General features: G+C 46.8%; 1 protein-coding gene across 7 annotated transcripts in view; it reads right to left on the bottom strand.

The window, feature by feature from the left end:
- RNF144A (ring finger protein 144A) overlaps positions 1–16,983 on the bottom strand; it is a 161,607-nt gene that overhangs the window by 56,382 nt on the left and 88,242 nt on the right. For all 7 annotated transcript variants that reach the window (XM_037743269.1, XM_037743266.1, XM_017542003.2 and 4 more), the window contains 3 exons: positions 10,230–10,334; positions 10,016–10,076; positions 3,958–4,165 (listed from right to left, as the gene is read on the bottom strand). In XM_037743269.1, the coding sequence (XP_037599197.1) occupies positions 3,958–4,165; positions 10,016–10,076; positions 10,230–10,334 (374 nt within the window). The remainder of the gene's footprint in view (positions 1–3,957; positions 4,166–10,015; positions 10,077–10,229; positions 10,335–16,983) is intronic.

Genomic DNA, 16,983 nt, shown 5'->3' with positions numbered 1-16,983 from the left:
AAAAAAAAAAAAAAAAAAAAAAAAAGCAACATCGACACACATCTAAATTTAGATAGATATATATATAAACAAAAGAAAATACAGCGAAAGTCTTCTTATAACGGAGGTATCTGAATAATAGTATAAGGCCAAATGTTGTGTCCTTATTCACAGAGCTGTCCACTTTCCAAAGGATTGATATAAATTTTATGTGTATATAAATTTATTTATTGTATATAATATTTTTTTATAACAGCAAACTGTTATAAAAAAAATAAACAAATGCTGCCAATACACACACATAAACGCACACTGTTCACTTGGTTAGATCCACCTGGCTCTTCTTACAAAACTGTTTCCCTGAGAGGCTGGCTAGGTCTGCAGGGTTGGCATGAAGGGTTTTAAGCGGAGGTCAGGGCTGGCTCTGCTACCAACTAGCCGTGGGGAGCTCTCCAAGCCCAGCCTTCCCATCAGTGTGCCCGTGAGAGGAGAGACCCTGACGGGGGCACAGTGCAGGGGGCAGCTTGTGGGAAGCACTTGATAAAGGGTAGCAGGAGTTCAACATGGCTAAAGGAAGATAACACAGACATCAGGTATGACTCATGTCACGTTATTAGTGTTTAAAAGACAGGTAAGAATATTCCTAAAAGCATCTGAAGGAATACATGACAAACTGTCAGGAGAAGTTATCTGATTATTGGGGTGTCCTTGCTACACTGTTTGAACTCACTAAATCAAACCAGCATCAGCAGGAGAAAATGACTGCTTTGGAGGGAGCAGCTTTTTCAGAATGTACCACGTTTATTCGCTGAAGTATTTTGAGTGCATTCTGGCGGAAGGATCTCTCACAAACTTCCTGGTGGACATGAGCATCGAATGTAGTTTCACTATAGTGTGAGCTGTCTGATGACTGGTAGTGAACAGTCCTCCACTGGGGGTGTACATTCCAACCAATTGTGATGGTTTGGTACATTCGTAGAAGGCAACGGAGTGAGAAGCAGAATGTCCTCACATTGAGGAGCACAGTCTTCAAACAGACAGATCCTCACTGTGCTATTTATGTATTATGCATCTTAGTTTCCTCGTCTGCAAAACAGACTAATAAGGCTAATGGCATCGGTCTCTGCAGGGTGTTGTGAGGATTACAGAGGTTGCACATGCTTCGCTTGGAAGCCAGCACATAAGTAGCAGGCACTCGATAAACAGTAGTTATTATTTATAATGACTACTGAACAATAACCCAGTCATCACTAGCTCAAATGTTTCTCCAATTTAAAAGCAAACTGCAGACAAACTGGGAGCATTCAGGGTGGTATGGCTGTAGACTGGATAAAGAAAATGTGGCACATATACACCATGGAATACTATGCAGCCATAAAAACGGATGAGTTCATGTCCTTTGCAGGGACATGGATAAAACTGGAAACCCTCATTCTCAGCAAACTGACATAAGAACAGAAAACCAAACACCACATGCTCTCACTCATAAGTGGGTGTTGAACAATGAGAACACATGGACACAGGAAGGGGAACATCACACACCAGGGCCTGGGGAGTGGGGGGTTGGGGAGGAATAGCACGGGGTGCGGGGACTGGGGAGGAACAGCATTAGGAGAAATACCTAATGTAGATGATGGGGTGATGGATACAGCAAACCACCACCATGACACATGTTTACCTAGGTAACAAACCTGCACAATCTGCACATGTACCTCAGAACTTAAAGTATAATAAATAAATTTTTGAAAATAAATAAAAGCAAACTGCAGACCAACCTGGCCACACAGAATGTGATAAAGACTGAATGAAGGTTGCTGCAAGGAGCAAAGGAGATAGCACACACGTGCAAACATCCCCAGAGGGACGAAGCCCAGAGTCGGCCCCCAGCAAACCTTAGCCCTGGCCTCCTTCTGAGAATGACTTTCATTTTGCAAAAAGCTGGAAGTCATGAGACACTGAATCTGGCAATCAAGGTTGGTTTTCAGGTTAGATAACATTGTTTTGAAAACCAGGCGTGACCTTAAAGCTATGAAACCAGTTTTCTCATATGACTCATAAGCTAATTTTGAAAGAAATGGCAGGAACACTGTGAACAGTGTCTCCTGGGGAGATTGTTTAAAGTGAAAACAGTTAAGATATGCAAGTTCTGGTGTACTGCGCCATGCATAAAAAATGTGCATGGTATAGACAACAGTTTTCAAATATTTCCTAGTGTATGAATTGCATTTAAAATTATTACTAATAACATTTACTGTAAACTCAAATTATAAAAGCAGACAAGAGTTTTGACAGTATAATCATGATCTATGTGTAGCCCAGCACCTTGAAAAGGTAGGCAGTGATGCTAATGAGTGAAGCGGTCAGGAGCTGGATAAAAGCATGGGTGGGGGGAAGATTAACCTTAAAAAAAAAAGCCAATATAAAAAATAGCAGAGTGTCTTCACAGTTATAAATGGCAGCTGACAGGCAGCCTCAGTTCCAGGGTACAAGACGGGGTGGTGAGGACTGCGGGGCTTGGGCCCAGGAGGCCGCTCCAGCGAGGGCAGCTCTCTGCTGCCCTGCGCTGTCTGCCAGCACAGCGAGGTAGGCTCGGAGAGGCTGGGAATTCAGATTTCCTGGAGAAGCCGGAAATTCCGGTTTTTATGTGACATCTTCTGATTCTTAAATTTCCACAAAATGAAATTTCTGAATTTTGATTTAGGCCGTCCTTGGAGAATGATTTAAATGAGACGAGAATGTCACAGACAAAGAAAACTAAGTCATCAGGCTCCAAACACTCACCAGCCCCCATCTAAAGTTTCCAAGCCTCTAAGATGTCAAGTGCAAGTGAAGTGTAAGTACAAGCAGTTCATGCTTGCAGCTGCCTGCCTGCTGCGGGCGGCTCAGACACACACAGGCCCCGTCGTCGGAGCTCAGCCTGATGGCAGAGTCCGCCCTGTCAGTGGAAGAACTCAAATCCAGTACGTCTGGGGTTGTAATCAATGCAGACGATCTCAGCAGGAACTCAGAGGGTGGAGCCCCCAGCCCTGTCCTGGGAACTGGGAAGCTTGACAATGGGATATGATCACCACCTAAAGTGTGGCAGGAGCCCCCAGGGAAAGGAGGAGGGTGGAGCAGGGCACTCCAGGTACAGGAACAGAGGTTTGCCCAGAAGGAGTCCAGGGGTGGGGTATATGGCAGGGAACCTGAGAGAGTCTGGGGCTGGGACAGGCACGGAGTCCGGTGGAAAGGAACGGGAGCTGGGGATAGTCGAATGGAAAGAGGGTAGTACAGGGAGCAGCTGGTGGGCACACCCTTGGGAGGGCAGTGGGCAGAGTGGCAGCTCCTCTATGAGGACTGTGGCTTCAACAGGACCAGGGACAAGTGTCCAGTGGAGCCATGTGACCTTGCAGATTTTGTAGAACAAAAAGACCTGGGTATGATCAACTTCCTATGCATCAGCCTAGGAAATGTCAAGGTGCAGAGTGAGGTGCAGCAGCATCCTCCCGGGCAAACAGCTCGACTATGGCTGCAGGGGAGGCGGCCTGGGGAGTCAGTAAGTGTCTTCCCACCCCCTTCCATACAGTATTTATGACCAGTACCCCTACTCCTGTTCTTGTTCCTGCACCCCCATTTCAGACCACCTTCAACACAGTGAAGTCTTGGAGAAACTTCAGGTATTGTAGGACTTACAACACTTAAAAGTAATAAACCATGCTACATTTGTCATGCCAGCCAAGCCGTGTTAAGTGTGGTTCTCATGTACTTTTCTATTGCCAGGGCCTCACACAGTGCCTGGTGCATAGTCGGTTCTCAAAAAGAAACTAACAGACATACAAACAATGACAGGCTTGAGTGAGGCTCAAGAGGCAGAGTTTGTGTTAGAGTTGCCTCAGTCACAGCCACCTACGCCACAGTGGCACTTTTAAGAAGAAAGCACACCTGCTTCTCCTGGCCCACAGCCCACGCCTTTGGTGGCACCTTGCATACAAAGGGTACCTGGTCTCCCCGGGAAGGAAGGTGATCGGCATGGTCTCCGGGCAGCCCTGGCCAGGGTGCCAGCTGGCTTTGCAGGTGGAGCAGAATTCCATGTGGCAGGCTTTACACTGCACTGGCTGGGGGGTCTGCAGCCCCACGTCCTGGAGCTGACATACAGCCTGGCAGGTGGACGCCGGGCACCACGTCCGACAGGGATCAAACAGCACCTCTGGTACAGGGAGACAAAATAGGCAAATCAAACTTAGGCCAGAGGGTCACGTGGGCTTCAGAGGAAGGAGCCCCGCCAGTGCAGGGACAGGGAGGGACACGTCCAGGTAACACAGCGAGCACCAGCAGCCCCAACTGATGAGCTGCCCGAGTCGCCCTTCCGCCTCCACTGTAGCTCTTCCCAAAGTCTCCCTTCATGCATGAGGGTGGCTAGAGACCTCCAGACACCCCAGGCATCCTTTAGGAATGCTGCTTCTGCCTCTGGAATGCCCCTGGGGCCCTGGGCCAGCCCTGTTTGCCTCTGAGACTCAGCTCACAGCTCAAAGGCCTCCACATTCTGGAAAACTTGGCCCACCTGCCTGTCGGGTTTCTCTGAACAAAGCACATCACACTAGATCTTGTGCCTCCTTTAGGGGACAGCTTTCGGAAGCCAGGCCCCTGATGGCTCCGTGTTGGGCACACAGCCGGCACCAGGAAAATGCTGTTACAAGACGGAAAGGAAGAGGGAAGGAAGATGGCTGGACTATTCTAACCAAACGGCTCACCCGCCTCAGATGGTCTGCCCTTCTCAAATCCAAGCCATAAGTTAGATACTGAGTCAAACTAACCCTTCAAGGGCCAGATTTTCTCTCTGAATCACAGGGCACATTTCTAAGAAGCCCAATGTAATGGAATCAGCCAATAAGTTTATTTGTAAAAACAGGACACCTTGACACACCTATTTCTTCACATCCTTGTCCAAGAGCTGCATTTCTTTACATTATTGGCTGCCTTTTGCAGTGAGCCTGGTTATTCATTTCATTTTCCCTCTTGTCCAGTGAGACGCTGATTTCTCAGTGAGGGGACACCACCGGGAACAGGAATGCTCTACCAGAAAGCTCTCCAAGGCCACGCAACGTGGGCTATTCCCAAAGGCATTCTGGTGGGCCACTGGTTCCTAAGTTCTCAGCAGGGGTCTTCCTGGGAAGAAGTCAGGACAACTGAGTTTCAGAGACAACTCGAAAGGCGATGACAAGTCCTCACAAATGTGACTGGCAGCCGGGCGGCTCTTGCTCACCTGCATCACACATGTGATTCCTACTCGCTGGAATCCACTACAGGCTGGTGCCATGCGTGGACCCAGACTTCTCCTATACGTATCGCCATGTAACCAAGAGCAAGGTAGTGACAAATCACCTGCTGGGTGTCCTGAGTGTGCACACGCATACGTATGTGTAAGGTCCTGTGTGTTTACCATGTTCCCCAAATACATGGGGAAGCCAGGTTCAGCTCTCTACACACCATCTTGTAAGGGTCTAACTTTGAAATGATCTAGTCATCCATCCAGGGGCTGGCAGACTTTCTCTGTAGAGGGTCAGCCAGGAATCATGTGTCTTTGAGGACCATGTTACTGTACCTGGGTTTCTGTCGTAACGACTGGGATTGGCTGTTGCAGTGCAAAAGCAGATACGGTGACCTGGAAATGAATGTTCTAGGAAAACTGAGAGTAGCAGGCCATGGGCTGGTCTGAATGTGGCCCACTGGCCATGGCTGGCTGACCCTTGATCTCACCTGACTGCCCCTGCCTTTTTTTAAAGCATGAATTAATCAACAGCACAAAACTGTCACATTGCTAGGGGTGGTGGAAGGTGAAGAACTTGATAATAACAAGGAACTCTGGAGCTCAGGAACCGGTGCCGTCTCTCTTCATCTTCATTGTGATCATCTAAAATCCCCAGGACGCTCCCAATGTTGAGTGAATGGACAAAATTAGCTCTTATTTGTTGATAGTTTCAGCGTTTGCTGTTCTAAGACTGCTCTTAGCTCTCAGGTGTGACAAGGTGGCTTTTTGAGAAAATGCAGTTGTTGTCTGTGGGTCACATGTCTGGGGGCAGATGCCTGGGGTTTCCCTGTGCTGAGGACCCACAGCGAAGCAGGGAGCGGGTACATGTGCCAGCCTGGGGCACTAAGCGCCATACTGAGCAGTGAGGAGGAAACACCAAAGGCAGCTGGCTCCGGTCACGCTCCCATCCCGTCCCGCGACGCTGCCAACAGCTCTCTGCCTGCCGTCTGCGCATGCTGTGGGATGAGCCCAGCTTTGTCCCTGATGAGGCAGGAGGCCCTGTGTCTGCCCACCCCGCAGGGTGCAAGAGCTCCATGCACTAAACACCACACCGCATGGGAAGAGACATCCTCACAGCTCTTTGCTCTCCTTCCGGTATAGCTCTGGGGCTAGACCCAGAAGGGCAGCGCTGCCTGCTAGGAACCCTTCCATTCCCACTGCTTTCCCCACCCCTCCTGCGCTGTGAAGAGCTTCTGACATCAGGACAGAGCAGACATCCCAAAGCCCGGTCTCGGTCTCTTCATGCACGTGATTGCCTCGTACTGCCCCTGCCCACCCTCGTGGCTCAACGGTGGGAGATGCTATGACGCACCCTCATCACAAAAGGTCCCCAGGGCAGCACGCAGGGGAGACCTGGCGAAGGTTTCCATGGGAACGATTTAAATTTTATTAGTTCTGTCCTCATAGAGCTGTGACATGGCACTGCCTGTCCTCACATGGAGAGATTCACTGTCGCAAAGCCCAAGGACAAATAGCTGCTCAGTCTGCTGACTGCCAAAGTCCTTCCTGTGCTGCTGGGGACATCACACCCTGTGAACATGGCCCCAGCCTCAGGCAAAGATGTCTATTAACATTCTGCATTATCCTCTCCATGGCTGAATATCTACATACGTGTGTGTATGAGATATATTTTCACATAAAGCAAATAATATACTTTTTGGCACACTAGAAGAAACTAATCTTAACTCTTATCTCCCAGAATTATATTCATGACAGATTAATGAAGCAGATCTCTAAGAACTCCCTGCTTAAAAATGCTTAAAACTGGCTGGGTACGGTGGCTCATGCCTATAATCCCAGCACTTTGGGAGGCCGAGGTGGGTGGATCACAAGGTCAGGAGTTTGAGACCAGCCTGGCCCATATGGTGAAACCTCGTCTCTACTGAAAATACAAAAATTAGCTGGCTGTGGTGGGGTGTGCCTGTAGTCCCAGCTACTCGGGAAGCTGAGGCAGAAGAATCGCTTGAACCCAGGAGACAGAGATTGCAGTGAGCCAAGATTAAAAGGTGGCTTTCCTTGGCCAGGCTGATGCCCCTGTGGTGGGGCTGATGCCTGGTGGGGTGGTGGGCTTGATCCTGCTTCAAGGCAGCAGCATTTGTAGGAGCTGGCTCTAGCCAGGCCTGATTACTGATGGATAACCTGGCATATTAGTTAATCTCTCTGAGTTTTACTTTCTTTTTAAAAAACAAAACAAAACAATACACGATGAGATCTGGTATCAGCATTCACATAGCCAGGCACTGTGCTGGCATGGGGATGAAGGCATGAGGACCCACAGTCCCATCCCTGGTATGGCTGAGCTTCTGGGCAGAGGAACATGCGCAGGAATACCCTTAGCACAGCACCCTGGGTCTCAGAGGGGCACCGGCGTCAAGAGGAGCATGCAGAGAGGGGTCCATGCAGCGAGAGCCATCCACATGCCTCGCTCAAGAATCTGTCCCCACCCAGACTTTGGTGTGAGCCAGTTGCGAAGAGGTGCTCAGAATGAAAACTCAGCTTCCTGGCCCCCTTCCCTGGCTTCCTGCTTGCCAAAGGCCCCAACGCTGGAGAAAAGGAGACACTGACAGTAAAATTAAGGCTGTTATATCAGAGGAGACATTCTAAGACTAAATGGAGACAGTGTGTGCAACATAAACTAACCACTGAACTTTCTGGTAACTAAATGTTTTTGGAAAATCATTGAAATATCTCAGTTTTCTTCCAGGGCGTCCTCTCCTTGACTAGATTTGAGAGGCGTAGAGACAGTCAAAATTTGCTTTCTGATCTTGTCTCCAAAGTCTTTGAAGGTGCTGGCTATGATGTGTAGCTATATTCTAGCTCTGACATGCTAGCATTTTATCTACACAGGCCATTTATTGTATTAAGTCCAAATGCTTAAAACAAAACAAAACAAAACCTCTAAGATCATGTTAGTAAAATATTTTAAAGTGAGAAGTTTCAGAGTTTTTTTTTTTTTTTTTTTTTTTTAACAGAAGCCAAGTTGGTTTCATGTTTATGCAAAAGGAAAAAAGATTTTTTGACTGAACCAAAATACTAAAGAAATAACAGTTAAAATTATTAGGTTGGAAAATTTATCCAGCTGCATTTTAAAATTAAATTCAATGTCATAGAAAGTTCATAGTAATGCAAACAACAGTCTGTTTCTGTCAAGATTCTCTCTGGAAAATATTCTCAGAAGAGCCTCAAAGTCTCAGAAATCCAAATTAATCAACTTTATTGCTCTACATACTGACTTTTGTACCAAATGGCATTATATTAAAGCTATAAACTGCTCGAAAGCAAATTATATATGACACTTAAATAAACACACTCTTGAAAACAAATTTCGATGTCATCAAAAATCCTGTTTAAGCTGTTATAAATTAGCTACCTCTTTGTTGTTGTTGCTGTTGCTGTTGTTTTTTGGTGGTTTTGTTGGTGCTGCTGTTTGTTTGCTTTGAGACAGGGTCTCAATCTGTTGCCTAGGCTGGACTTGCATTCTTCGGCTCAAGTGATCCTCCTGCCTCTGCCTCAGACTCCTGAGTAGCTGAGACTACAGGTATGTGCCAATCAGCCCAGCTATCTTTAGCAAAAAGCAAAAGCAAACAAACAACAGGTCTCCGCATTCAGCTCAACTGGGTGTCTCTGTCCTCTCGTCTACTCTGCCCTGTTTCCATGTAAGCCCATCCTCCAGGGCTGCGTCTCAGTGGTGGTACCCTGCTCTGGTCAAGAACCTGAGAATCAGTGCAGGGAGAGGGAGAGCAGATGCCTGCAATCAAAACTCAGAATCTCCCTGTAGGGTCTTCACAATGATGTTCTGCATAATGAGTGTCACCCGCACACATCTGTCGCCCTGCTCTTTAGCAGGCAAGCCTGACGCCCGGAATAGATATGAAAACAAGGCCAAATACAGTCCACAGACTCTTTACAGTTTCATTGCATGACCCCGAAGTACTTCAGAGAGCAGAGCTAAAGACCTCTCCTGGACATTCCATAGGGCTTAAGGCTTTGCAATATGATCCTGAGAATCACGTTCTGCTCCGTGTACACCAGCCACACTGCTCTCTCGGGCCTGCTCCAGCAAGGAGGGCTATGCAGGGCCCATGGAGGGCTCGTGACGAAGGATCATAGGATGTAGTCCCAAAGCGCTCACTATATTTAGAAATCAGGGCAAGTCAGTTAGACTCTCCGGGGATCTGTTGATTAGATAATGACAAATGAGCCTTGCAGAATTGTTGTGACACTTACTGGGATAAGCGACTTGTTTATTCATTCAGCTGCTACTCTCTAGGCCTGTGTCCAGTGGCGAGTCAGTACAGAGAGGACACGTACAGTGTCACTGTTGTGGTCCGTGGCTCCTGTAATTTCTGCACTGCCTACCCTCAGGACTTCTCTCCATGACAGCATCTTTTACAATTTGGGCCAGTGCAAGAGTTTAGCCCTCAAACTCATAGGCCTTAAGCTGGCTGAAATATAATATCCTATGAGGGCCATCATCTTTAAACTACCCCCAGGAGACTCAATCCCTTTAAACCAATTGTTTTCCATAGATTCTTCTTGCTCCTCAACACATCCCTAGACAAGGTCTTCAAACTGTGAGCTATTCAGAGAATCCAGAATTTCTATTGAATTCCAGAAGTTTCGTTTACATCAACTTTTTCACTCCTACCAAATGCTGTATAATCGTATCTACCAAAAGAATTCCCCACAAAGTTATCCATATTCATACACTGCAGAAGCCAGAACCGGCAGGTATAACAGGGCACCTACCTCTTTCAAATTGTAGCTTTTTATATCTTTGCATAATTTCAGCGGCAACCATGCACTCAATCTAAGGAAAAAAAAAATACAAACAAGAATTATAACAAGCTGAGAGCTAGAATATAATGCAACGTTCACCCAAACAAAACCCACATTATTCTGACAAGCTCAGCAGTGAACGCTAGTGCACACCCAACAGCCCAGTCTGTTCAGTTCCACCTGCCTCGTTCTCCTGTAGGTGGCCCTGTTTAGGGCAGGCAGCATCTGGGCAGCTAATTGCGGTTTCTAATCCTTCTTTGATCAAGAGCTCAACATACTGTTTCAGGCACTGAAAGAAAACAGAAAAGTGTCTATAAACATCTTTACCTCCTTAAGTCCGACGAAACCATGATGCATTAAAAAAAAAAAAAAATGACCAGGCACATGGTTCCATTACAGTGTAATATTTTCACTGTGTAGTCCACAGCAATCAACAAATTTCAGGTTTAGAGGTTTTCTTCATTCAACAACTATTTATGGGGTACCTATGCTGTGACAGGGACTGTATGATCCATCACAAAGCTAAGGCTGTCACTTAGATCCTGGCACACAACCTCAGCAAACACAAAAGCCAAGAATTCTACAAGCAAGAAGAAGGGCACCAAGGGAGGCTGGGAGGTAATATTTTTCAAATGCACATGAGATGCAGGCAAGGCACTAAATATTTTATCTCCCATTGTTTCACTGAAGCCTTGAAGCATTTTTACAAGAAAGGTATGACTGTTCCATTTTTCATATGTGAAAACTGAGTCAGCAAAGAAGGAAGCTGCCAACTTACACAGATAGTACCCAGAGCCTTGATGTGAACCCAAGCTTGCTCGGATAAAATGCCCATGTTCTCTCTGCTGAGAAGCTCAGAAAAAATGCCCATGTTCTTCCTGCTGAGAACCTGAGTGTATTTGTCTTTCCTCACTTACCTGGTAATTACTCACTACCTACCTTACCTACTCGGGAGCGCTGCTTAAAGCCTGAAGTGAGTCAAAAAAGAAAAAAAAAAAAAAAAAGGAAGTGAAAGACATGAAGTAGAGTTAATACAAAAGATTCCATGGTCTTCACTCCTGCTTTACAAGGTCTAACAGAAATCTAGTAGAAATCTAGTGATTCCCTGAAAAGCATATTATAAACAGCATCAAGAAGTAACAATATGGCCTTCGCCACCTAGGCTCACCACCAACAGAAACTAGATATAGAGCTTCTTTAAGAACTCAAAGAGCATAGAAAAAGAAAATGATGTGAAATACCACCATGGCATCCTCAGATCAACTTCGAAGTTCATAATAGCAGTAATATTATAATATTACAATAACATTATTAAAATATAATAGCAATTCATCAAAAAAATTCATCAGCTACATTTGCTAAGCAGATACCTTCCCACAAAAATGTATAATCCATTTTATTACAAGAACGCATGATTATTACTAATGAATGGGTCCAAAATGAAATCCAAGCGCAATTCCTACTACCCCCATGTTCAGAACAAGTCTGTTAATCTCTTTCTACTATCTTTATTTTCCTGATCTGCAATTTAGGGGCAATTCAACCTACCTCACAGTGAAGTTGTGCGAATCTTAGGCAAGGGGAAATGTCGAGAGGAATACACGGAAAAGAGAATATGCTTGATATATATAAAGAATAATTTGATCTAAACTGGTAATTCTCCCCATTCTAGCAAACAAGAATATTTCATTCACTGAAGACTCTAGATTGCAATTTCTTTAAAAAATAGAAATCGAGGAGACCCTCAGAAAGAGCCACTTCCCAAAGCTTTTCTCAAGGGCTGTAACTTCAAGTGCAAATTACAATGTTGATGGCTCCACACTGAGCCCTGTTTTCCAGCCTGTGATCTTTTGCTCTGCCTGGGCTCTGATGATTGTAGTGGCCCTGAACTTAGGTTTTCATGGATAATCTACACTTTGCCAACCTAAGGTTTATGAAGACAGTTCCCAGACTAGTGAGTATAGATGAGGCCGGGCTTGGAGTTCTACATGAGGCTACAGATGGCATAGTCTTTAGAGATAAACTCATTAAAACCAATGCAAAGACTTTTTCCCAAAACAAAGGAGAGGCAGATGATGAGCAAGAGAGAGAGGAGTCACATCCAGCCTCCAGCAGGGCTGCAGCCCGCTTCTGGGCAGCGTCCACCGACATGTTACGTGGCAGTGGTGCTGTGGACCACTAGAGTAGTGAAGCATTGTAACAAGGAGTCAGCTCCTTGAACAGCTGGCAAAGCAGTGGAACTTTCTGTTTATGACTGCATCCCACATGAGAAGGGAGAAAGACTGTAGGGTTCACAGCCAGACAGGCTGAAGCAATCCTTGTCCCTCAAGTCAGAGCTGGGCCAACAGCTCCCTTGACAATGAAAGTGGAATGCCCATCTTCCTGCACTTCTATGACAGTAAGAAATGAAACCTATGAAAGCATCTGGCACAATTCCTGGTAGACAGCACCAGCTAAGTAAATTGTGGCTGTTAGCTCTTTTTTTGTCTACTTATGTGATATATCTCTTACAGTTATAGGCATTTAAAAATCCCAAAACCTTAGCAACAAGATCATTATTTTACTTTCTATAATTAAGTTTGTCTAAATTGGGTCTCTGGAGGATACTGGAATGCCTTAGACCAATAGACAATGCTGAAAACTCTCACAATATTGTGCAGATCAGTATATAATGATAGAACATGACTCTTCCTAGGAAGCAAAATACAACTATTAAAACTGGTGTGAAGTGTACACCCATATGGCAACAAGTGGTGAGTCACATCTGGGTCTCAAAGCTTCCCAAGAGTGAACACCATGTGTCGTCAGGATGCATCTATCTGTGCAATTTGCAAAACAATTATCTTCTGGGAATATCAATTTGTTCACTATATAAAGAGAGATGAAGTTCCAAGCGCCTGATGTGGCATCCATCAAAAACAAGCCCAGCTTTCTTCCAGATATAAAGTGGGTCATGACTCACAAGCTATGGTTTTCAATCTAATTGCAAAAAGATGTCTTGAAATGAGCACAAAAATAGATAAACAGAGAAACTTCTGTAAAATACACAGCCTAACAGCAGACACTGACGCATGTTCCTTCTATCCCATTAATTATAGGTATCAGCAGTCATATGCCATCTAAGTCGTAGACTCTATGTGAATGGCATTACCTATGTTAGCTCACTAAACATGCACAAACAATCACTGTTATCACGCTCACATGACATATGAGAAAATCAAGGCTCAGGGAAGTTAAGAGCAGCTCAAGGAAAAGCTCTAAGGCTCAGACCCACCTGTGGCTGATTCCAAGGCTGGTCAGGTTCTATGTTTGTTTGTTTTAAATTTTTTGCATACCTCCTCCTCAACTGAAAAATTTTAGATGCGCCAGTTTAGAGAGCTAACATACAACATGAGGACTAACTTCAATACAACCGGATTGCATCAGGAATTGTTGTTAAGTGAGAGGTTAGCTGCTCATCACCATAAAAGGCAACTATGTGAGATGATGCATCTGCTGAGCTGCTTCACATGACCATTTTGTTATCTATATGTATCCCATAATACCATGTTGTAAACCTCAAATATATACAGTAAAATTTAGTTTTTTAAACAAGGACTCTTTGAAAAGCAATCATTCACTAAGTATTTTTTGTTTACTTCATAAACTGTTTTATAGAACAAGGAATCGTATGTACTTTAAAGGGGCATAGTGTCAGTCGACCCGAGAACATCTCATTTATATGTTCACGTTTATGCTGCTGCAAATGCAATGATCCATGCTATCAAGACCTGCACAGTCCTGTGTGGGGGAAAGAGGCGTGCACAGATCATCACCATGATGCACTGTGCTCCATGCTCTCATGGGGCCACTTCAAGGGGGGCGTGGAGGCTCTCACAGGCCACTACAGGGTAACAACGAGGGGTCCCGCCTGGGTGGGATCAGGGAAGGTTTCCCAGAGATGAAAAGTTGGGCAGCGGGTCAAAGGCATTGCAGGAAAAAAGGCATTAGCCACACAAAGAGAAGAAAGGGTTGGGGGGGTGAGCCACAGAATGTTCCGGGAATTTCATTTTCCACTGTGGTTTCCAACTCTCTGAAACCTGATGAGGAGACAGCACTGCTGATTTGCTAATATACCTCCAATGCGTCAGAAGGTTCCTGCCAAGGAGAAGAGGCCACAGAGAAATATCTGCCTTGCCTAAAACTACAGCAAGTCTGATTTTTGTCTGCTTTTTCACACGAAGTCCTGTTGGCTACCTAAACACAGGAGAAAATGCCTAGAAGCTGTGCTCAGAGGTGCTCATCTGGGATCCACGATTGATTAACACAAGAATTACATGCAGGCAGGTCCACATGAAAGCAGCAGGGGCCCATGAACAGCGGTTGGGGGAAAGGACCCTGCAATCACAAGGCTGCCTTGAAATTGTAGCTCACCCACTTAGCAGACATGTGGCTCTAGCATGGACCTTCGTCTCCCAGTGCCTCCACTTCCTGATACTGTGGGATAAGCTTGGCAGACAGAAAGAAAATCACTCCACAGCTCCAGTGCCCCAGAGACAGTGGTGCTCTGGAGTATTAATCACACACTCCACAAGGGTTTCTCTCAGCCTTTCTGGAGGCTTCAATAATCCATGGTTTGTTTATGTTTCTTCTCTAGTAGATGGTGAACTCTTTGAAAGCAAGAACTATTAATTATTTATCTTTCTATTCCCCATACCTAAGAGAGTGCTGGCAAAATAGCAAGGGATGAATCAAAGCTGTGCAGATAGAGGGTGGATGGAAGGTCCTAGAGATGAGTAGAACACACACAGAGTAACCAGACACCTGGCAACAAACATTCCTCTGCAGTCCAGCAGGGGGCTGGAGCCCTGAGACAGAGGTGTGCTAGCTACACACCACCACAGCAGGGCAATACCAGCTGGGTCCTCAGCACAGCCTGGAGGGCTGCAGCTAAGGAGGCTGGAGGCAAGACCCCCAGCACAGCCTCCCGAGGACAGCCTCATGGGAATCCCCCCGGCAACTTCACTGGGTGGCCTGGGAACCTGGAGCCAACCGCCCAGCAAGCTGCACAGTACATGTTCCAGCAAAGATCCCTTTCCTCAAGGATGAACGAATGTGACTTCATTCACATTCTAAAGAGGTCAAAATACAAAGTGTGCATTGATAAAGTTCTTGAAAAAAACAATCCAGACTTTACACATAAAATAAATGCTCTCCTCTACATTCGTTGTTTTTGTTTTTGTTTTGTTTTCTCCAGTGGAGTCTCACTCTGTTGCCCAGGCTGGAGTGCAGTGCTACAATCTTGGCTCACTGCAATCTCCACCTCCTGAGTTCAAGTGATTCTTCTGTCTCAGCCTCCTGAGTAGCTGGGATTACAGGCATCTGCCACCATGTCCAGTTAATTTTTTGTATTTTAGTAGAGATGGGGTTTCACCATGTTGCCCAGGCTGGTCTTGAACTCCTGACCTCGTGATCCACCTGCCTCGGCCTCCCAAAATGCTGGGATTAGAGGTGGGAGCCACCCCGCCCAGCGTACATGAGTTATTGCTTCTGTTGAACCATTAGACCTGCCGTCTCCCATGCCCTCTGCCACGGCTGTGAGTGACCCGCAGGAGGCAGGCAGGCTCACAATCAACTGCTTTGGGTCAGGATCGGTGCATTGCTCCCCCGCGTCACTTTTCCTAAGGTACCTCAGACTAAGTCCCTTCAACTACAGAACAAGAAAATGATCCTGCCTGGCATGTGGCATCCTTGCGGGAAGGATTGATTTTGCCCTATATAAAGTAAGGCCCCAGCAAATACTAGTTCTTACCCCTTCGGTACCCTTCACCAACTACACCTCATTCTACCCATGCACAGCTTCCATCAACAAACAGCCTTCTAGCCCGCAAGCTGTGTATGGGCGCCCAGTCACCCATGTAGGGGAGTAGTGCACACCTCACCTCCTGCAGTGTAGACAAGGCTGGGGTAATGCCTCTGTTGTCCTGTGTAGCCCTCACAGGCCTTCACACGGTGGCTGGTGACTGCAGAGTTTCAGTGAAGATGTGGACTGAATGATTTCGTGTTAAATGCGCTCTTTCAAGAACTCCAAGTGGGACGTTATCAGTAGCAAGGCTGTCACTGTCTGGGACTTTCAGGCCCATTCAGCAGCTAGCACTGAGCACCTGCTTTTGTAGGAAGGCATGCAGGGACCTGGGGTGGAGGCCAGGGGGACGCCCAGAGCCGTGGCTCCCTGGCCATCCAGAGCTCTCAGGAGCAAGGCACGCCGCAGGGCTGGAGGTGGAGGCTGTTTATTCCATCTCCTTATACAGGGAAGAAACTGCCCCTTCCATTGTTGGGTTCATTGAAGACAAACAGCGGTCAGGAGAAAGGGAGGCGGGCTCCCCAAGACGGGGTGTGCTCAGGAACAGCATCTGGCCGGGTGGACAGGGAAGCACAGGGTGCGGTGGGCCAGAAGCAGCAGCAGTGCTGAGCGGAGCGGCAGGGCTCACTCCTGCGGGCAGTGGAGAGTGCACCGCATCGGGAGACGATCTGTGCCATCCACGGCTGCTTTATAAGAACCCACTCTGGGCAGGGTGAGGATGAACCTACCTGGGCAGGGAGGCCAGTGCGACGGGTCAGGTGAGCGGTTTTCAATAATGGCACTGTGTCAGCAGGGCTTCGGGGAAGTGCTCACAAGCTGTGATGGGGTAAGGGACTGGGCACAGCTTGCAGCTACGGGCTTGCAGCTCCGCCACAGTCTACAGAAGCCACCAGAAGCTGGACATTCCGAGGAGGCCTGCGCATGTGACCACACACCCGCTGCCAAAAAAGCAGGAAGGTCGCTCTTTGTTCTCACCGTTGTCTGCCCTGAGGTCTGGGCGGCAGCCAAAGAGGCAGTGATAGGATCTGAAGACTGAGCCCAGGAAGCCAGAGGCAGGGCGAGACTGGGGTGACAGCCAGGAAGATGTGGCTCTCTA

This window comes from Cebus imitator, unplaced genomic scaffold (genome assembly GCF_001604975.1).
Source record: "Cebus imitator isolate Cc_AM_T3 unplaced genomic scaffold, Cebus_imitator-1.0 Scaffold139, whole genome shotgun sequence".
NCBI classification, from domain to species: Eukaryota; Metazoa; Chordata; class Mammalia; order Primates; family Cebidae; genus Cebus; species Cebus imitator.
Note: the sequence above shows the minus strand (reverse complement) of the source record. Positions and strands in the feature narration are given on the sequence as shown.